Raw genomic sequence first — 22,067 nt, 5'->3', positions numbered from 1 at the left:
TCTGCCCAAGGGTTTAGGCCACTTCCTTTCCTTAAATGACATTGACCTAAGGTTTAAATCAGCAATGGAGAGAGGTTCTTCCCCAGCGAGGGCAGCATGTCTAGGTCTTTCAGAACCACTTCTAAAGGAGGACAGACTGAGCAGGCCACTCTTTCCCCCTGGATAGCGTCATGTTGAAAAACGTAAGAAGTCAGAAAAACATATTAGTATGCACTGGAACAAGTGTTCTGCCTTCAGCGGGGTCCTTTTTGGTAAATGTTCTGTTTTCTTCACTCATCATTCCCGTCTGCTCCTTGTCAATACACATATGCACATTCTCTGCAGACCTACTGTTGGTGCATATGTGCCTCTGTGTGTTCTGCTCTTTGACATCATGGGAGGGGGAATAACAACCCGTGTCCTGACTCTGACATCCCCCTTACATCCCTAGGAAGGTTCAAAGATTTTCAAAATAGAGAGTTGAAAAAAACTAAAGATCAGACATGTTGGAAGTGCTAATAACTCAGTTTGCCTTCTTTATTACTGGATACGATCCTAGCACATTCATGTTCTCCCAGGTCAATGTCATGATGCTTTTGTTTAAAAGTCACAAAAATTCTTTATTTCTTTTAGCCTCAGGCAGACATTTCTAACATACAGAAATGCAGATTGTTGGAGCGGGAGGAGTGAGCGGGAGGCCCTGTGTGGCGCGGGGGTCCTTGCTGCCACCCCTCACCTCGCTGCTCTTCTGAATGCATGCCCAGCCTTGGCAGGCACCTGGTGCTCGGGTCTGAGGTGCAGCTTTGAGGGGCTGTGGGTGCCCATCTTTCTGTTGTGCCCCTTAGGTGGCCTCGGCTCTGAGAACTGGCTGAACCTGTTTGCTTCAGCAGGTTTCTTTGCATGGGTGAGGGCAGGGAGGTGTTTACCTGTCAGGCCACCTCTGGCTGCAGTTCCACAATATATTAGCAATGTAAGCCAACAAAAAGGAATAAAAAAGCCAGAGTGGTGAAGAGACTGGCTGAGATCGGGGCATGGGCCGCTCCATTTGCATCACTCCTGGGGGATTCTGGGACATGTGTGACCCTTCTAGCAGCACTGGGGGAGCGGCTGCACGGGGTTTGGAACCAGCAGAGACTATGGCAGCGGCTGCTGACCGTGGGAGCCCCTTATTCTGCTGAGTGCTTCACAAGCCTCATGATCACTGAGTCCTCCCCGCTGCTTTAGAGGCTGAGAGTGTTACTGTGCCCATTTTACAGATGGCTTAACTCTTCAGAAACTCAGTCCCCTGGGTCCCTCCAGGCAAGGTTGGGACTTGTACCAGACATGATGAGGTGATGGCCAGGAAGCATCTGTCATGGGGATGACCCCACCTGCTGTGACATCACCCCACACAAGCATCTGTCACTACTGCTCAATAGTGAGCCCCTTAGGGAAGGGTTGCAAACTCGGGATCCTTGGGGTTCAGGAATTAAGTGGAAAACGTGGAGTCCTTGGGAATTGTGGCAGATTGGAGATGGTCATGCTCCTTCCAAAGTGGGGGTGAGCTGAATTCTTGCTTTGGGAGTACAAGGTCCCTGTGTTGTCAGACTTTTCTTTTTATTTTCTTTTTTCAAAGGAAAGCCAACAATTTGGATTTTATGAATTTTGTAAATTTTTAAATGTTGGGAGATGATTTTGAAAATACCATCAACATTGGCACATGAATAAATAGAAAACCTGAAGAGATCTAGAAGCATTAAGTAAGTTGAAATGGTAACCAAAGACCTTTCCTCCCAAAGGGTTCTTTCTGATGGTTTCACTGGTTGAGTTCTTTCAAACATCAGCAAACTGTCTATTCTTACTTCTCAAATTGCTACAGAAAATAGAAAACAAGAGGAAGCTGCTAGATCATTGTATGTACTGTACTGTGATCAGGTGGAGATTATCCAGAATTCAAGGATGGTTCAACCTCAGAATACTCTATCCATGTAAATCACCATATTAGTAGATTGTAGAGAAAGAGCATGTGACATGTCACATAGGTGTTGGAAAAGGTTTTGACAAAGCTCAACAACTATTGCATAAATTCTTAGCAAACTAAGAATAGGGTCACTTCTTAACTTGGTAAATGTCATACATACCCAACACAGAGCAAACATGCTAATGGAGAATCTTTGGCTACATGCTCTTTAAGGGAGGGACCACAATGAGGCTCTGATGGCTTTCATGGTTTAACTGTGCTTGGGAGGTCCCGGCAATGCTATAAAGAAAGAAAAATAAGAGGAGTCATAATTGGAAGGGAAGAGAGAAGATCAATTTGATCATGTCTATGGAAACCAGCATAGAATACACAGAACAACTCTTACATTCTTATGAGTGTTCAGCAGGGTTGGTGCAAGCTCAACTTACAAAAATCATCATTAAGAAGCCCAAGGGATCCATAAATAAATATACACAATTTTTCTTTGTCAATTTAAAGAAAATTTAAAAATATGGATTCCTTCCCATCACAATGAAGATATTAAATCTGTCTCAACAGAAAGAAAGAGAGAAAAAAAAGAGCCCAAGGGGCTGGGTGGGTGCAGGGAATGAGAAAAGAGACACAGGTGAGGAGTAACTGGAGAACAGAATTTGAAAGGATGCCATTCATGAGGGCAACAGCCACTGAGCAGTGGAATGTGCTTGACAACAGATTACAGAAGACTCTAGGGAGAAAGTTTTAAACCTCTATAAGGACATAAAACACGATCTGAATAGGGAGAGGCGGTCTGTATTCTTGGGTGGAATGACTCAACATGATGATGTCATTTCTCCCTCACATTAATCTCTACCTTCAAAGCAGCTCCACTTCAAATTGCAGCTGGAATATTGTGAGGCAGTAAACACATTCAGAAATGTGAATGAGCTGGGTGCGGTGGCTTATGCCTGTAATCCCAGCACTTTGGGAGGCTGAGGTGGGAGGATTGTTTGAGCCCAGGAGTTTGAGACCAGCCTGGGCAACACAGAGAAACCCCATCTCTAAAAAAAAAAAAAAAAGTAGCTGGGTATGATGGCATGTGCCTGTAGGCCCAGCTACTCAGGAGGCTGAGGCAGGAGGATCACTTGAGCCCAGGAGTTCGAGGCTACAGTGAGCTATGATCGCACCACTGCACTCTAGCCTGGGTGACAGAGTGAGACCTTGTCTCTAAAAAACAAACAACAAAACAAAAAACAAAACAACAAAAAGAAAAAGGAAAGGAAAGAATAAAAATTTGCAAATAACTAAGTCATCTTTGAAACAGAAGCACAAAGAAGAGGGACTTCTCCTACCAAGAGCTGAGGCTCAGCAGGAGGCCTTGATCATAAATGGAGCCAGGTGCCCTGCAGGAAGGGACGGCAGAACAATGTCGTGAGGCTGAGAGCTGAGAGGAGGTGCAGGCACACATGGGAGCTCCATATTTAATAGATGCAAGAGGTAGTTTAGTGCAGTGGTTAAGACAAGGACTCTGGAGCCAGATCACCTGGTTTTGAATCCCAGCACCACCATTCCTTAGCTGTGTGACCTTGGGCAGGTTCCTTAACCTCTCTGTGCTTCTGTCCTGCTCCCACTTGTATGTGAGGATAAGGGGAGTGATGATCACATATGCCACAAGGTTGTTGTGAGAATTAAATGAGCAACTGTGCGTAAAACACTGTGTTAGTTTCTAGGGCTGCCATAACAGAAGGACAAACTTGGCCTTAACAACAGTGATCAAGCGTCTCATGCTTCTGGAGGCCAGAAGTCCAAGCTCAAGATGTGGGCAGGGCTGGTTCCCCCTGAGGGCTGTGTGTGGGGATCTGGCCTGGCCTCTCCTTGGCTTGTAGGTGCCGTGTTGCCTTCCTGCTGTGCTTTCGTCCGACTCTTCGCTCTGCGTGGACACTGTGTTTTCCCTGTGTGTGTCCAAGTCTCCGCTTTTTATAAGGACACCAATCATATTGAGTTAGGGCCAACCCTACTCCAGTAGGAGCCCACTTTTTTCAAGACAGGGTCTGGCTGCCAGTCTGTGGTGCTCTGTGATGGCAGCCCAGGCAGACATGTCGGAGAGTATTTCATTACTTGGTTGTGGGGAAACACTTTCTTAAACAAAACCCACAAAGCACAAACCATAAAGCAAAAAAGAGGTTACATCAGATGAAAGATGTCTACCTAATTAAGGACATCATGAAAAAGTTAACAGGTGACTGCGTGTAAGAAGATAGTTGCAATATCTAAACCCGACAAGCAACCGGTATCTAAAACACACAAGGAATTTCTGCAAATCAGCAGGAAAGAAGGTACCAACCCTTCTATCAAGATGGGCACAGGATATGAACAGGAAGTTTACAGAAGAGGAAACACAACCAGAGGAGAAGCCCTTGAAGAGCAGCTCAGAGCTTAGAGATCAGGGAAATGGAAATGCAAACAAAACGGCAGTTCAAAGCCGCAGCCCCAACGTGTCAGGCAATGTGGTGACGTGGGTAGATCTAGAGTATGTGGACTCCTTGAAGAAAAAGAAGAAACAGCATGAAATCTGCAGCAGGATACCATTTTTTGGTTAAATGCACATAGCTTAAGATTCTATGTTTTAAGAGAAAACATACAAACGAGAGGGGAGACCTCAAGTATCTTATAGCAATTGCCCACAGACCGAGAGGGCTATGGGAAGAGAGGAATAAATGTATAGGCAAAACAAGAACAGATCACGGAGCGTCATGAACTGAGGGCTCCATATTTGCATCTGAGGTTTAAAGAAAAGATGCTGGAATAGGATGTCCCACAAAACACAGGTGTTGCCAAATGCATGGTCTGTGGGCCTGTCGGGAACGGCGGGGTTTGCTGCCCTGTGGCCCCAGCAGGACCCAGTCTGAGTGTTGTGGCCGCCTGTGAGCTGAGTGCAGGGATATGGGTCTGCGGGCTGTGTTCCTGGACCTTGCCCTGCCTCCACCTCTCCCACCCTCACTCCGGCACTTACCACTGGTGGGGAGGAGCCTGCACTGGTCCTGGGTTGGGTGGGGGTGGTGAGGGGGTCCCAGGAGGAGGGTGGGGGAAAGTGCGTGGGGCCTCTGCTTCCCTGGAGACCTCCAGGCTTCGGGAAAGTGAACACAGCTCAAGAGTCTGTGTTTTAAGAGAAACTGGAGGTGTCTGTGCAGGGGCGGGGTGTCTAGGCTTTCCCATACAGCCCTTTGCCCGGATAGAGGCTGCGAGTTCCAGCTGGGTGAGCACTACGTGGGGCCCAGGAGGGGTTTGCTTTCCGTCCGACCTGCCACGTCCTGGGCTCTGCTCCGGGAGGGGCCTAGTGCCTGCTGCCACCCCTTGGGTTCACAGGCCCAGGCTCTGCCTCCTGCCAGGACGGGGGAAGCAGATGGAAAGCTGGGGCCGGGAGAGCATCTGGAATGGACCAGGGTGACAGTTGGTGACAAGGACGCATCACCCAGTGTGACTGTTCTTAACCTACAGGGCTGGGTGGGACTTGACCAGCTGGCCTGATGTTAGTGTGGGTCTGAGCAAGTGACTAAGCAATAGGTTGTGCCCAACACATTTATTTGCACACCAAAAATTAGCTTGCTTTTAAAATGGCACTTGGTTAGTTGGGGGTGGTGGTTCGGGCTGGTGGTCCCATCTACTTGGGAGGCTGAGGCAGGAGGATCGCTTGAGCTCGGAAGGTCGAGGCTGAAGTGAGCTGTGATGCTACCACTGCACTCCAGCCTGGGTGGCAGAGTGAGACTCGGTCTCTTTAAAAAGAAAAAAAAAAAAGGCACTTGGTCCTGCGCGGTGGCTCACACCTGTAATCTCAGCACTTTGGGAGGCCAAGGCAGGTGGATCATGAGGTCAGGAGTTCGAGACCAGCCTGGCCAACATGGTGAAACCCCTGTCTCTACTGAAAACACAAAAATTAGCTGGGCATGGCAGCGTGCGCCTGTAATCCCAGCTACTCGGGAGGCTGAGGCAGGAGAATCGCTTGAACCTGGGAAGTGGAGGTTGCAGTGAGCCAGGATCGTGCCATTATACTCCAGCCTGGTCGACAGGGCGAGACTCTGTCTCAAAAAAAAAAAAAAAAAAGCACTTGGGTGTTGGGGTTTAGATTTTAAAATAAACAAGAAAACCCCAAACTTTCCTTGTTGTTTAAATTACCCGGGATGAGCACTTGGCTGTTTTGATTGGATGGGGAATAAAGGGCCCGAGGCGCTTCACCCCATTTGTACTTTTTTTCCCAAAAATACATGAGGTTGGGATTCATGGGTGGCTTTTGGCTTCAAGGGTCAGATCTTGTCCTGAATGTATCTTTTGAAAACGTCGATGCCGCGGGCACGACTGGGAACCACACCTTAGAGCTGGGTGTGGAGGGAAAAGGCTGAGCTGTGAAGTTGTAGCCGTCAGCAGGGAGGGAGGCCGACAGACCCTCAGCCAAAGCAGTGCGCGGCACTGGGGTCTGGTGGCCGGTGAGGAGCCACTGTGCGATGGCTGCCACAGCAGAACTGGGTGGAGCGTGCTCCTGGGACCACAGCCTGAGGAAGCCAGGCCTGCCTAGCTTGGATGAGCCCCGCTGGCTGGCAGGACGCGGCTCCGGAGAGACCCTGGGCTCCGTCACTGTTTCCCAGCTGGTCCCCTGGTCCCCCGGATCAGTGAGGACAAAGTGAGCCAGGCAGGCCTGGTGGGCACAGGTGGTGGCTGCGTTTGGCCAGAGGTGGAAGCGTGACTCTGGGCAGGTGGAGGGGGAAGGAAGGTCCCCCATCTGCGGTGGTCTGTGGTTGATGGAGATCTCTGACCTCTCCAGGCCCTGCGAGTCGGTCCGGAGTGACCTCGTTTTGCCAGTGAGAGCCAGGGGGCTGCCTCCAGCACAGGGGGCCGGGACCTGGGGCGAGGACCCACTACACCAGACAGGGCCTGTACCTACAGCCAAGAGGGGCTGAGACCCACCCAGTATGTTCTGCGTGTGCATCCGCGGGCAGGGCTGGGCCTGGGAGGGTCTCGGCAGTGGTGAGAGCACAGCCCCTGCCTGGGCTCAGCCTCAGCCTCAGCTGCTTTCTCTCTCTCTCTTTCTTCCTTTTTCTTTCCCTCTCCCTCTCTCTCTCTTTCTCTTTCTTTTTTTCTTTTTCTTTCTTTCTCTCTCTTTCTGCCTCTTTCTCTCTTCCTTTTTTTCTCTCTTTCTCTCTTCCTTTCCCTCCCTCCCTTTCTTTCTTCCTTTCTTTCTTCCTTTCTTGCTTTCTTTCTTTTTTTTTTTTTGATGGAGTCTTGCTCTGTAGCCCAGGCTGGAGTGCAGTGGCGCGATCTCCGCTCACTGCAAGCTCTGCCTCCCGGGTGCTCGCCATTCTCCTGCCTCAGCCTCCCGAGTAGCTGGGGCTACAGGTGCCCGCCACCACGCCCGGCTAATTTTTTTTGTATTTTTAGTAGAGACGGGGTTTCATAGTGGTCTCGATCTCCTGACCTCGTGATCCACCCACCTCGGCCTCCCAAAGTGCTGGGATTACAGGCGTGAGCCACCGCACCCGGCCTTCTTTCTTTCCTTCTTTCTCTCTTTCTTTCCTTTCTTCCTTTTTTCCTTTCCTTTCCTTTCCTTTCTTTTCTCTTCTCTTCTTTCTTTCCTTCTTTCTTCCTTTCTTTCTGCCTTTTTTTTTTTTTTTTTTTTTATTTATTTATCTTTTTGAGACGGAGTCTCGCTCTGTCTCCCAGGCTGGAGTGCAGTGGCGCGATCTCCGCTCACTGCAGGCTCTGCTTCCCGGGTTCCAGCAATCCCCCTGCCTCAGCCTCCTGAGTAGCTGGGATTACAGGCGCCCATCACCATGCCCAGCCAATTTTTTGTATTTTTAGTAGAGACGGGGTTTCACTGTGTTAGCCATGATGGTCTTGATCTTCCGACCTTGTGATCCGCCTGCCTTGGGCTTCCAAAGTGCTGGGATTACAAGTGTGAGCCACCGCGCCTGGCCTTCTTTCTCTCTTTCTTTGTCTCACTCTTTCTTTCTGCCTCTCTCTCTCTCCTTCTTTCTGTTTTTAGAGACAGGGTCTTGCTCTGTCACCCAGGCTGGAGTACAGTGGCACAATCTCAGCTCCCTGCAGCCTCAACCTCCTGGACTCAAGCCATCCTCCCGCCTCAGCCTCCCGAGTAGCTGGAACCACAGGTGCATGCCACCATGCCCAGCTGAATTTTTTACCTTTTTTGAGACAAAGTCTTGCTCTGTCACCCAGGTTGGAGTGCAGTGGTGCGATCTCAGCTCATGGTAACCTCTGCCTCCCAGGTTCAAGCGATTCTCCTGCCTCAGCCTCCCAAGTAGCTGGGATTACAGGTGTGTGCCACCACACCTCACTAATTTTTGTATTTTCAGTAGAGACAGGGTTTCACCATGTTGGTCAGGCTGGTCTCAAACTCCCGACCTCAGGTGATCTGCCTGCTTCGGCCTCCCAAAGTGCTGGGATTATAGGCCGTGAGCCACTGTGCCTGGCCACGCCCAGCCAATTTTTTAACTTTTTATAGAAATGGGGTCTTGTTATGCTGCCCAAGCTGGTCTCAAACTCCTGGGCCCAGTGATCCTTTCACCTCCTTATGGTGCCCGGTCTCCCAAAGTGCTGGGATGACAGGCATGAGCCACCCACCACATCTGGCCCACGTCAGCTTCCTAAGCCTCAGCTTCCTTGTCTGTGAAGTGGGGCAGTAATGGGGCCTGTGGTGGTGAAGTTGAGAGGAGGGGATGTAAACGGGGCGTTCTCTCAGGTGAAAGGCATTCAACCCAGCCTTTTCTCAGAAGACCTGGGTCTTAGCCGTGTTCCACCGTCTTGGAGCTGATGAGGCAGGTTGAATCTGTCATTCTGCGCATCCTGTCATATATGCTGCTGAGTGTTTTGTGTACAGACAGTCCTGCGTGGCTGAGGTTGGGCAGATGTAGCCGGACTATGGACAGAGGCTTCCTGTGAGTCCGAAGAAGTGCCCAGCCCTGCGTTGGCCTGTCCTGGTCGGGCGTGCGGGGTGCAGAGTCTGCAGGCGTCTGTCATCTGGGCCTGGCTCCCCTCCCCTCTGTGGGCGCTGCGCCTCCCGCCCTCCATGCTGACCTGAACCTCACAGTCCGGTTCCCTGGGTGGTGGACGAGTCCTTGGGTGTCTCCCACCCGCTTGGTGGCAGCCCTGCTTGCCCCTGCGGGGACCTCACAGCACTGCACCCTCGTGGCTCTGTAGGCCTCCCTGTCCTGGGGCCAGGAGAGGTCTCTGCAGGCTGGGGAGGGGTTTCTGGAAACATTCTCAGGTGAGCATTCCCGTGCAAGTCCCAACCTGCGCTTGTCTTGGCTCGGGAGGCCCGGAGCGGCTGGAGGAGGAAGGAAGGGCATTTCTAGGAGATGATGGTGTTTTCCAGGCAGGCCTGGTCGTGGCTTTTTCATCCTCGGTGTACCATGTTGGTCGGTGGGCCCTCGTAGTGGGAGCTGGACCTGTCTCTGCAGGTATTGGAGTGGATTCACAGCGCAGAACGATGGGCTGAGTTACTCACGTTCAACCCCGCGTGTGTGATTTCAGGGGCTGAGCTTGGCGTGCCGTCTCCTTGCCTTTTGAAGGCGAGTTTGGCTGTGAACGGAGCTGCTGGTTCCGATCCCGTACGCTTCCTCAGGCGTTGTGGGCTTGGAGTCTGTGCCACACTCAGAAAAGCACATTTTTGTGTTTTAAAGTCTACATTTTGCCTCTTTCGGTTGCTTTAAAAATGTTAAGAGCCTTAAGTCTGCCCTTAAGCGTACGTGTCGTGTTTTCTCCAATGATGAACGGCCTCATTTTTAAAATTACGCAGATTTACAATGTAATTATAGAAAATTAGAAAATACACGTCAGTACAAGTAATCAAAAGAAAAAAAAAGAAAAGAAAAAGAAAAAAACACATGAAAATGACCCCAACCCCACCCCCTCTCCACCCCACAGTTGCTATTAGCCTTACGGTGCATAGCCTCTAGGTTATTTACTTTATGGTTGTGTTTTTAAATTGTACAGTTTCATCTGGCAACACTGTGAACACCTTTATTCCTTGTTACATGTATCTACACCACCATTTTTAATGACCACACAGTGTTAGGTTGTTGAGAAGGACTGTGATTTATTTAATAAAGCCTGTATTGCTGATAGTGCTTTGGTGAATATTATTACACACACACATCTTTTCATTGTCGTTTATTTAATAAAGTCTCTGTTGCTGACAGTGCTTCGGTGAATATTATTACAATATTTTTACATCTTTTCATAGTCATCCCATTGTTTCTTCAAGTTCCTAAATGTGGAACTGAGGGTCCCAAGGGTGGCCACTCCAACAGCTTTTGATATTTGTTGCAATGCCCTTAAAGAGGCAGTGCCATCCTTCCATTCATCCTTCCAGGCATCCGTTTTTTCATTCACTTTTCCCTTCCTTCCTCTCCTCTAATAGCCACCCATCCATCATCTGTCGGTCCACCCACCTGTCCATCCATCCATCCATCCACCCACCCACTTGTTCATCCACCCAGCTGTCCATCCATCCATCCATCATCCATCCTTACATCCATCCATCCATCCATTAATCTACTCAAATCTACTCACACATCTGTTCATCCACCCATCTGTCCATCCATCCATCTGTCCATCCACCCACCCACTTGTTCATCCACCCACCTGTCCATCCATCCATCTATCAACCATCCTTACATCCATCCATCCATCCATCCATTAATCTACTCAAATCTACTCACACACCTGTTCATCCACCCACCTGTCCGTCCATCCATCTATCCATCCATCCATCCATCCATTAATCTACTCACCCACCTATTCATCCACCCACCTGTCCATCCATCCATCTATCCATCCATCCATCCATCCGTTAATCTACTCACCCACCTATTCATCCACCCACCTGTCCGTCCATCCATCTATCCATCCATCCATCCATCCGTTGATCTACTCACCCACCTGTTCATCCACCCACCTGTCCATCCATCCATCTATCCATCCATCCATCCGTTGATCTACTCACCCACCTGTTCATCCACCCACCTGTCCATCCATCCATCTATCCATCCATCCATCCGTTGATCTACTCACCTACCTGTTCATCCACTCACCTGTCCATCCATCCATCGATTCATCTACTCACCCATTTGTCCATCCATCCATCCATCCATTCATTCATTTATCTACTCACCCACCTGTACATCCATGTGTCCATTCACTCATCCATTCATCCACCCACCCATCCAACCATCCATATTGTGCTGAGGACCTTCTGCGTCAGACCTGGGCTGGGCACTAGAGCCTGCAGTGAACATGTGGTCTCCATCTGAGAGCTCAGTCAGCTGTGGGAGGCAGGGAGTCAGCTGTGGGAGGTGGAAGCCATCCGTGGAGTGAGAAGCACAGGAACTGAGGTGCTGCAGGAGGGGGAGGCATCAGGATCGGGAGTGGTGTGGCGGGGGCTTTCAAAAGGTTTGTGATCTCTGAGCCACAGGCCAGGTGGGACTGGAACCCGGGACAGGCTGTTTCCTGGAAACTGTCCTGACCCAGCACCACCGGCCAGCCCTGACCCAAATAGCAGGGGCTCCTTACTGGACGCCTGCCCAGAGAGAGCTGGGGGTGGCCGTCCCAGATGCTCAGGCCCTCAATCCCCAGCTTAGAGACCAGTCCAGGGCACAGATGGAGAGACAGACAGAGAGAGGGAGGGGTGGACGAGAGGGAGGCACATGCTCTGCTCGGAGGAGGGCTCTGCCCCTATAGGGAAGCCAGACCGTGGAGGAGCGTTCATGATAGGGGCTTCAGCCTGACTTCACCTCTTCCTGGCTTCTTGACCTTGGGTGAAGTTACTTTGTGTCTTGTTTCCTTATCTGGAAACTGGACGGAACAGCAGTGCTGACCTCATAGGGGCGGGTGAGGATGGAGCAAGAGACAGACCAGGGGCTCTGCCCTCGGCCCCCGCAGGAAGGGCCGGCTGGAATGTCTTCATGTTTTTCTTTCTCTTACCAGGCCTGAGAGCTGGGGGCCTTCTGTGTCCCCAGAACCCAGCACAGCCCCTGGGTTCTAAGGGGCTAAGCTGTGTTTGTTGATGGGGTAGGTGGGGCAACCCACATGTGAGACGATTTAAAATCTGAGCCAGCAGCTTCATGTAACCTTCCAGAGTGACTGCTGGATGAGAAGAGAAAACTGTTTTTTACAGACAGAAGAGGCCAGGGCCTTTTAATGCCATTAAGTGCTGAGAGAAAGAGGAAGCCATGGGGGTTTTGTGTGAAAGGGGCAGACAGTGGAAAAAGAGGGTAAAGCCGTGCGGGGGGGGACATGGACAGAGCCGACCTCACCTCGGGGCTGTTGCCTGGAGACGTCTGTGTTCAGGCCTTTGTCGGCGATGAGCTGGTGACATTCGGGCATTAACATTTCCTCTGAAGAAAAATGGGGCTCCCAGACCTTTTTGGTACACGAGGCTGGGCTCTCTGGGCTCTGCTGATCACAGAGAGTTGGGGACTGTGTTCCTCCGTCCCTGGGGAGATGAGGGACACCTGTGTGGCCAACGGAGCAACCCAGTGAGGCTCATTTAAGAGGCGCTCCAGGAGGGGCTGCTCTGAACGGGGCCACGCCCAGGCACCTGGGTGTGTGGAAAGTCGGCTTTCATTGATACCAAGGACTGAACAGCCCCCTCTGGAGACTGAAACCTCCCAGGAAAGGTTTCAGCCGACCCCTGCCTTTGCTTAGGCTCTGGTAGAAGCACGTGAGTGGAACGTGAGCCTCGAGTCACTGGGGTGCAGCCACATTGACCTGCCCCCTGTTCATGGGGAGTTCTGTCATGTCCATCGTGGCCCAGCGTGTGATGGCAGGAACCAGAAGCACTGGAAACGTCCATCTGGGCAGGAACAGGTGAAGGAGCGAGGGTTTTCATATAGAAAATGCCAGGCAGGGCGGGTGCAGCGGCTCATGCCTGTAATCCCAGCACTTTGGGAGGCCAAGGTAGGAGGATTGCTTGAGGTCAGGAGTTGGAGACCAGCCTGGGCAACATAGCGAGACCCATCAATTAAAAAATAAAAAATAAAAATAAGCAGGTGTGGCGGCACGTGCCTGTAGTCCCAGCTACTTGGGAGGCTCAGGTGAGAGGACACCTTAAGCCCAGGAGTTGGAGGCTGTGGTGAGCTGTGATCGCACCCCTATACTCCAGCCTGGGCAACAAAATGAGACCCCATCTCTTAAAAGAAAAAAAAGAATACTAGGCAGCTGTAAAAGGAGCAAAGAAGCTTCCAGATTTATGTTTTCACCCAGGTGCATTTCAGAAAATATGGGTCAGGAGGGAGAATAGAATTGTGAAAGGGTATCTTTCTGTCAGTGATATGCAAATGATGCAGACACCACTGGAAATGCACGCTTTTCACGGGTGCACACGTGTGGTCACGGATGCCCATGTGTGAAGTGGAGACGCATAGCAAGGGTGGTGGAGGCAGCACTTGCCCTCCACACCTGGGCCCGGAGGAGGCTGGAGCCGCAGCTGTGATGCTGGACAGTTTTCCAGGAGAGAGCGGTGGAGGCAGCAGGGTCCTGAGCCAGGTGGTGGGGGGTACACAGTGTCCATTTGATTACTTAAGGCATTTAATGGGATATTTTACCATTATAAGTTGAAATATTTTTTTAAAAAAGAGGGAGGAATTGTAAAATGATTTCTTAAAGGTCTGTTCATTCTGAGAACCCATACTTTGTGGTTTTGAAGAAATGCAGTTTAGAGAACGGTGCCAGGGCGGCTCCTGCAGATGCGTGCGCCAGGGAGGCCGTGGCCAGGAAGTGTCCCCACCGGGGCCAGGTGCCCGGGACTGGGGCTGGGGCTGGGGCAGCATGGCCAAGCCCCACCACCCATGGGCGGACAGTGGAGGGCCCCCAGCTCTCCCTACAGCCCTGCCACCCACTGATCCCTCCCCAGGTGGGAGGACAGTGGAGGCCCCCCGGCCCTCCCTACAGCCCTGCCACACACTGACCCCTCCCCAGGTGGGAGGACAGTGGAGGCCCCCCAGTCCTCCCTACAGCCCTGCCACACACTGATCCCTCCCCAGGTGGGAGGACAGTGGAGGCCCCCCGGCCCTCCCTACAGCCCTGCCACACACTGACCTCTCCTGCAGTTCTGCCCCGCTCCCGGAGGAAACAGGAAACTGAGTTGCCAGGGAAGTTGGGAACAAGGACTCAAAAAAGAAGCACTTCTTAAATAGAGAGAAAACAACCACTATTTTAAGAATGACTTATTTATGGACCCTGGAATCAGGAGGGTCAGGGCTGTCTGGATCTTTGATTTCATATTTGTTTCCTGGGTGGCTCAGCCCCCATCCCTGGGAGTCAGGGTGCACCTGTGGGCCCGCAAAGGTTTCCAAGAATCTCCTTTTTAAGTAATCAGGGCAGGCAGGAGGCCGCCCTCGGAGTGTCCCCGTGGGTGCACTCCCTGCCTGGGTCTCTGGTTTCTCTGCGTCACATTGTGGGCTGAGTGCTCTTTGAGGGGTCCAGTCTCCGAAGGTGGTTATTGCATCTGTTAATAAGAGTGTGACGCTGGCACCGTGTTCTGGGGTAGGTGCCTCTCTACCTTCCTGGCCGACAGGTGCTTCCCCACTTTTCCCGGGTGCCTCTGCCAGCTCCCCCATACCCCTTGGGTCCTGTCTGCATGGTCCATTTCACATCCAGATTTGGAACGTTGGACAGCCAGGCTTCCTGGTTGGCGCAGCCCTGAGACTCGGCCTCACCGGCTTCGAGTTTGCGTGTCATGAAGGGTCTGTGTTTTCCACAGAGAGGTTCCAAATGCACATGTCACTTCTGTGTCAAGGGTCCCAGGCTTCTCCTTCGACTGAAAGTGTTCTCCCTGAAAGGAAAAAAATGCAGAAAACATGTCATCAAGATTGCTGGTTGTATTCTAGTAGAATTGTATTTACCGATGGGAGAATGTTCACAATCTATTGTTACTTTTGTTTTTCTAAATGGAGTTCAAAATGCATGTATGGCGTGACCCCATTTTTGTAAAAACCAAAACAGCAAACTGCGTCTGTGCACAGAACAGAAATGGGGCTGGGAGGTTGTGTGCCCAGGGCTGGCGGTGCCATCTCCGGCCCTCGGGTCATGAAGGATTTCAATTTTCTTCTTTGAACTCTCATGGATTTTCTCATTTTCCCCGATGACTGTGAAGCGATTTACACAAGACTGTGAAATGAGGGGAGGAAGGGTTTAAATGTCCCTGTGCTGCCTGCAGCCCTAATTTGGCGTGTTTTGCTTTTCAGTGACATATTCGATGCCATGTTCCCTGTCACTCACATTGCTGGGGAGACCGTTATACAGCAAGGTACGTTCTGCCTGCTCCTCGGAGCCAAAGTCCAGAGGGGAAAAATGGACTATGCACTTAAAAAAAAAATAGCATAAGGGCAGGCACGATGGCCCACGCCTGTAATCCCAGCACTTTGGGAGGCTGAGGTGGGCAGATCACCTGAGGTCAGGGGTTCGAGACCAGCCTGGTGGTCCAGGTGACCAGCATGGTGAAACCCTGTCTCTGCTAAAAATAAAAATTAGCTGGGCGTGGTGGCGGGTGCCTGTAATCCCAGCTACTCCAGAGGCTGAGGCAGGAGAATCGCTTGAACCTGGGAGGCGGAGGTTGGAGTGGGCTGAGATCACGCCATTGCACTCCAGCCTAGGTGACAGAGTAAGACTGTCTCAAATTTCAAAAGTATATGTATAGACTTGTACATACATACACACATATAATATGCATATGTGTACATATATATGCACGTATATGTGCACACATGTGTGTGTACATGTATACATATATGTACACATATATACATATGTGTGTATGTATAAAATAGATACATATATGTATAAAACTAAGTAAATATAAATAAAATATATACATATGTATAAAACTAAAGTAATATAAAATTATATATATACACACACACACACACACACACATACAAGCATAAAATTCTCATTGTGAGGCCGGGCACGGTGACTCACGCCTGTAATCCCAGCACTTTGGGAGGCCGAGGCGGGTGGATCACCTGAGGTCAGGAGTTCGAAACCAGCCTGGCCAACATGGTGAAATTCCATCTCTACTAAAACTACAAAAAAATTAGCTGGGCGTGGTGGCAGGTGCCTGTAATCCCAGGTACTCCAGAGGCTGAGGCAGGAGAATCGCTTGACCCTGGGAGGTGGAGGTTACAGTGAGCTGAGAGCCTGACTCCGTCTCAAAAAAAAACAAAAAACAAACAAAAAGAAAAACAGCTCTCATTGTTTAGAGAAAGTTCACTAATGAAACTTAAGAACAGGCTCTTTAACAAGTTATCTCAATGTTTGTATAATCTTGTCATTAAAAAGAATTGGTAGCACCCAGGATGTTGCCACCAGGGTCTCTGCAACAGTGTTGCGAAAGTCGTTTGCAAGAGAAACTGTAACTTGTATGTCTGGATGTACTTTGTATCTGTTGACTTTCTTCTTTTGTTACAGGGAATGAAGGAGACAACTTCTATGTCATTGATCAAGGGGAAGTGGATGTGAGTGTCGCTAACTTGTCTTTGGAAAATAGCGCGTCTTTGCATGTCGGGTGTGAAGACTTGCCCTCCAGGCAGCACCAGGCCCCCAACAAACACTGCGCTGAGTGCCGTATTCCTAGTGTTTTAATCCAGAAATGCAACTGCTGTCTCTTAGAAGAGAATATGGGAATATGAGAAAGTGCAGAGGGAAACGAGGGTGATGCTGGCAGGTGCCGGCAGCGGCCTCAGGTCTTCCAGGGCCGCTGTCTTCCGCTTGCCCCCGGGCTGGGACTGCTGGGTGCTGGCCAGGGCGGTTCTGATTGACCCAGCGCCGTCTCCAGATCCGAGGCCGATGAATACACCAGGCTCACCCACATGGGATGTTAACATCTCAAAGTGGGTGGGAGAGCGATGTGCTTAGAGACCCCCTAGGACCGACAACTTCACGATCAAACAACGGCTGCCTTTTGCGCCTGCGTTTGGCTCCCAACTTGGAACGTCCCAGCCGTGAGTCGGGTCTCACTGTGTCATCTTCCCACGCTTGTCTCAAGAGCATCTTTTACGAGATGCTCCCACTGTTTTGGAAGGAGAAGCTTCCCCTCCGCTGGAGACCCCGTCTCGTGCCCCATGGCCAGGCCATGTGTATGTGTATGTGTAAAATAGATACATATATGTATAAAACTAAGTAAATAAACACATACGCACGGCACATGACATCACCCCTGGCCCCGCAGCCCAGTCTTGCCCAGAGCCTCTGGTTCCCATCTCTTCTGCCGTCCGGTTTAGAGCCTGGGTGCTCTGGTGTGAAGGCTTTGAGGCCCCCCCGTCCCCCGCTGGGCTCCTGTTCCGCAGGCCGCCCCCCGCACGGCGGCCTGACCTTGCTGGTGCGGAGCTGTTGGCGCAGCCTCTGGGAAAACACCCGCGAGGAGTTTGTTTCCCTTTGAATCAGGCCCGAGCCCCTACGGAGTCAGCGGGAAGGACCTCAGTGACACCATCCTCCCTCGGTTCCTGGAATCCGCCTGCACTGGCGGCCTCAGGGCCTTGGTGTGTGTCCCCCGCTCTGCCGGGAACCCCGTTAGCTCCTGCTTCTCCTTCTGCTCTCTGCTAAATGTCACTTCCCAGTGGGCATCAGCAGACATGTCCCACGCCTCCCTTGTAGGACCCTCTGCGGCTCGTGGTGATGACATCTCATGAGACCGTCTCTTTACGGCTTTTCTGCACACAGACTGGAAGCCCCCACAGTGCAGGACGCTTTGGGGGTTCTGCTACCCGAGACAGTCACTGCTTCCCAGGCTGGCTGAGTCTTCTCTGGGTCTGGGATGCCTGCCTGCCCTTCTCCTTGTCCGCCTGCCCTTCTCCTTGTCCACCTGCCCCAGGAGGTGGCCTCCGCACTCTTCCGTGCAGGCAACGCCACCCCCGGCTGCCCAGCACGAGCTATTTCGAGGTCTGGCCTCCGGTGGCTGTGCCTCTGTCCCGGCCACGCTATTCTGGGGAGGGCATTTACTCATTTGTTTCCGTGGCAGCCGCGGAGTCTGTCCCCCATCGCGCTGTGTTTCTGGGAACCTGAGCAGGCCCACTCTGCTTCCGGAGCTGATAGCACAGGAAATGACTCAGGGGTCCCGCCTCCCCGCGAGGGGCACGTGCCTCGGGCCTGGCCCGTGCAGGCGGAGAAAGAGCCGGTTTCTCTTCTCCCTGGTGTGCTCTGTCCTGAGCCGGAACCCACGGGCTGGGCCCCTAGACAGGGCCTCTGGGGCAGACCTTTGTGTCAGGGAGTGGGGGTGCTCCTGTCTCCCCTAGAGATGGAAACTGAGGCAGGTGCCAAAGGTCCCGGGTACTGCCCGGCCTCAGAGGAAGTGTGGGGGGGAAGGCTGGAGGGCGGCACTGGCGGGTCAACCCTGGGCTCAGCTGCCAGGCCGCAGAGTCATCTCCTGCTGGCTTTGCTTCGAGTTTAAAAAAAGCCTAGCCCAGGAAATAGAGAAGACAGAGGAGGATGCGGCCAGCATCCCAGCCGGGCATCGTCTTGGGGCCTGGGCCCGTCCCAGGAGGTGGCCCCTGGTATCCAGACACCAGGGCCTGATGGGGGGCTGCAGGGAATGGGGCTCAGCCCCCAGCAGATGGGGCAGGGCTGATCCCAGAGAGACCCTGGCAGCCCAGGCCTGCCCAGTGGTCAGCAGTGCTGAGGGCAGAGCCACCTCTGCAGGAGGTATGGGATGGGCAGGTTCCTGACTGGACCCACCGCTTTATCCCAGCCCCAAATCTCATGCTACTTATAGCCCCTCTTCCAGTTCACACTCTGGGTCCTGGTGTCACCGTGTCACCTCCTCCCCCGCCCTCTCCACTCTGGGTCCTGGTGTCACCTCCTCCCCCATCCCCTCCACTCTGGGTCCTGGTGTCACCTCCTCCCCCACCCTCTCCACTCTGGGTCCTGGTGTCACCGTGTCACCTCCTCCCCCGCCCTCTCCACTCTGGGTCCTGGTGTCACCTCCTCCCCCACCCTCTCCACTCTGGGTCCTGGTGTCACCGTGTCACCTCCTCCCCCACCCTCTCCACTCTGGGTCCTGGTGTCACCATGTCACCTCCTCCCCCATCCCCTCCACTCTGGGTCCTGGTGTCACCTCCTCCCCCATCCCCTCCACTGTGGGTCCTGGTGTCACCTCCTCCCCCACCCTCTCCACTCTGGGTCCTGGTGTCACCTCCTCCCCCATCCCCTCCACTCTGGGTCCTGGTGTCACCTCCTCCCCCATCCCCTCCACTCTGGGTCCTGGTGTCACCGTGTCACCTCCTCCCCTGCCCTCTCCACTCTGGGTCCTGGTGTCACCTCCTCCCCCATCCCCTCCACTCTGGGTCCTGGAGTCATCATGTCGCCTCCTCCCCTGCCGTCTCCTTCCTGGATGTTTATTGAGTGCCTGCTTTATGCCTGGCACTTGTGATGAGGAGGACCTGGTGCCTGCTCTGGTGTGGGGGAGGTTGTGGCTTAATGGGGGAGAGGGAGCAAGAACAGGAAATTAGCCAATGAATGTCCTGACTCTGGTTCTGCCCCTCCTGTCCCCTCTGCTTTCATTCCTGTTCTGCCTCACGAACTCCTACATATCCCACAAGACCCCGCCAGGCCCAGCTCATCTATCCGCGGCTGGGCTTTGATGGATACTGACCTCGGCAGATGACTGAGGACCTGCCTCCCTGCGGTGGGCCTGGGATCCCCATAGGTCCCCACCGAGGCCTTTCCTCCCCCGTGGAATGCCTCTCCCTCTTCTGTGTCTGCCCATGTCATTCAAATCTTCCAGTTAAATTCCAAAGGCATCTTCAAGGTGCCGGTTTGCATCGGCAGGGCTTGGGGTTGAGGCCACCCCCAGGAATTCTGCTTTCCACGTTCTTTGCTTCTCCTAAATGAACAATGTGGAAGAGACAGACCCTTTACCCAGAGATCCCTTGTGGAGCCTGAAACCAACATGGGGCTCCCAGGTTATGTTCCCGCCTAACTTGTGGTGTCTCGAGGAGGGTGGTGGACGGGTCAGGATCGCGTGGACTCGGGACTCAGAGGACCCGGGCTGTGTTCTTTGCTGGCCGTGACCTTTGCCCAGGCCCTTGTGTGGCTGAGCCGTGCCATTTCCATGTTACTCAGAAAAACCAACAGAGCTCACTGCTGCCGGGAAGACTGAGATAACCCTTCTGGGGTTCTGCTCTTGGCACCTGGTGTGGAAGCCATTGGCTGCCTGGCAGCTGCCCCGCCCCGTCTCCTGTCCCCAACACACGCACCGCAAGAGCCTCGTCCACCCCACAGAGGAAACGCCCACCACCCACGCCCCAGGCTTGTCCTCATCCTCAGCGCGGGTGGCCACCCTCCTGCCCCAGCGCCAGGCCCCAGCCGGCAGCATGCTGAGGACTTCCTGGGAGAGGTGAGGGTGTGAGGGGCCGGCGGCTGGGACTGCTGGAGGGATCAGGTCCCTGTCTTTCCGCCGTTGGCCTCCAGGCTCCTGGGAGCCCCACCTGGGCCAGGACCTCGGCAAAGGGGCCGGGAGGTGTTGCTGCCCCGGCCGACCTTGGCGGGACCTCCTTCTCCTGCTCATCCTCGCAGAATCCCCACCCCACCCACCCCTCGACCTCTGGACTCAGTGAGGCATCTCCCTTCCCTCCGTCCTTCCAGCAGGACAGACCCCCCTCCCCCCGCCGCCGTCTGTAACTCCTTCATACATGACAGGGCGGTGGGAGAGGCCGGTGCCGGAGCCACTTCAAAGCAGGGACGGTTTCCTCCAGCCCTGAGTTCACTGGGTCCCCTCCCAGCCCAGCCCCTGCCCTGGCCCGGTTAGCGTGGGGTCGGGGCTGAAGCCTGAGTGGAAGGGAGACGGTTTTCTCTCAGACACGACGCGTCGTGGCGTCCTGCCTGGCTTCTCGCCAGGCCCGGGGACGTTGGGAGGCAATTTTGAGAAAGGAAAGAGTGAGGTCACCCTCGTGTAACTGGAGTTCCCCAAATATATTGTCCTGGCAAATCCCTCCCCTTCCCCCTCCCCATCCCCCTGCCCGTCCCTGCGCCTCCCCGTGCCCGTCCTTGCCCCTCCCCCTGCCTGTCCCTGCCCCTCCCCCTGCCCGTCCCTGCCCCTCCCCAGCCCCCCGGGTCAGGCACAAAGGCAGCTTTAAGGCCTCTGCTGGACCCGGCCCTCCAGGGCCAGGATGTCTGAGCCCCGTGGGTGGATGCCCGTTTCCTGGCTACAGGCTCACGTGGGATGGCCAGGCCCCCTGCGGGAACCGGCTGTGACTTATGGGGCTGTCCCGTGAGTCCCAGGCGGCTGTGCACGAACACCAAGCACCTCCATCAACTTCAGATTTTCCAGCCAGGGCAGGGGTGGGCGTCAGGGAGTGCCCAGCGGGGCCGGGCGGGGCCGGGCGCAGGAGCTGCCTGCAGGGGCCCTCCTGTGATGTGGGAGGCCCTTCTCATGCAGGGTAAATCCGCAGGGCCCGTGTGGGTGAAGGCCACATTTAAGGGAATCAAAGGATGCTCAGTAAGGAATCTGGAATGAAAAAGTGGCATGTTGGGTAGCCTGGGTGAGTTATGGGCATATGTATTATAATCATTACTGTTATTTCAGCGCCCGGGGGAACGGCCGCACGGCAGCCCCAGGCAGCCCCGTCCAGCTGCTGTGTGAACCCTGGGTGCTGCATGTTGTTTGCTGGTTTCTGTAAATCGCCTCCCTGGGGCAATGGGATGGATGTACCCTGGGTTCGGGGCTGCAGGACTAGGGCTACCCAGGGTCCGAGTGGGTTCCTGAGGCTAGCGGTTTTCCCTGGTTTTATTCTGCGTGGCGGGAAGGGACGGCCGTTTGCCGTGGGTATTTAACTGCGCTGGCCAAGTGCCCGAGGCCCATCAGGAAGCCGTCCCCTCAAGGACCTGGCCCTGGCCCTTTAAGCCAGCAGAGCTTGGAGGTGGACGTCACCCACTTCTGCAGGGTGGACGCTGCCCTCTGACCAGCGGCGTCCAGGGGGACGGCCAGGTGACAAAATGCCAAGAGCACCAGGTTCAGTTTGAATTACGGTTTTCCAGAGACTCCGAAAGTGCCTGCTGCCGTCCGTGTGTTGCCAAGAGCTATAATCCACTTTTCTAAGTATAAAAATATCTGCCAATGTATTTTATTCATGGAACATAGCATTTCTATTTA

The 22,067-nt window shown here is 53.3% G+C and overlaps 1 protein-coding gene and 1 long non-coding RNA gene across 7 annotated transcripts in view; one reads left to right on the top strand and one right to left on the bottom strand.

Moving 5' to 3' along the window:
* The window catches only part of PRKAR1B (protein kinase cAMP-dependent type I regulatory subunit beta), a 176,940-nt gene that overhangs the window by 103,070 nt on the left and 51,803 nt on the right, over nucleotides 1–22,067 (top strand). For all 6 annotated transcript variants that reach the window (XM_003819707.6, XM_003819706.3, XM_057302798.2 and 3 more), the window contains exons 5-6: nucleotides 15,169–15,230; nucleotides 16,391–16,437. In XM_003819707.6, coding sequence (XP_003819755.2) covers nucleotides 15,169–15,230; nucleotides 16,391–16,437 — 109 coding nt within the window. The remainder of the gene's footprint in view (nucleotides 1–15,168; nucleotides 15,231–16,390; nucleotides 16,438–22,067) is intronic.
* LOC103786258 (uncharacterized) lies at nucleotides 14,116–20,931 on the bottom strand. The gene is made up of 3 exons (XR_611975.5): nucleotides 20,608–20,931; nucleotides 19,569–19,799; nucleotides 14,116–14,756 (listed from the first exon to the last, which is right to left on the bottom strand). It is a non-coding gene; the product is annotated as an uncharacterized LOC103786258 (long non-coding RNA).

This window comes from Pan paniscus, chromosome 6 (assembly GCF_029289425.2).
Source record: "Pan paniscus chromosome 6, NHGRI_mPanPan1-v2.0_pri, whole genome shotgun sequence".
NCBI lineage: Eukaryota > Metazoa > Chordata > Mammalia > Primates > Hominidae > Pan > Pan paniscus.
Note: the sequence above shows the minus strand (reverse complement) of the source record. Positions and strands in the feature narration are given on the sequence as shown.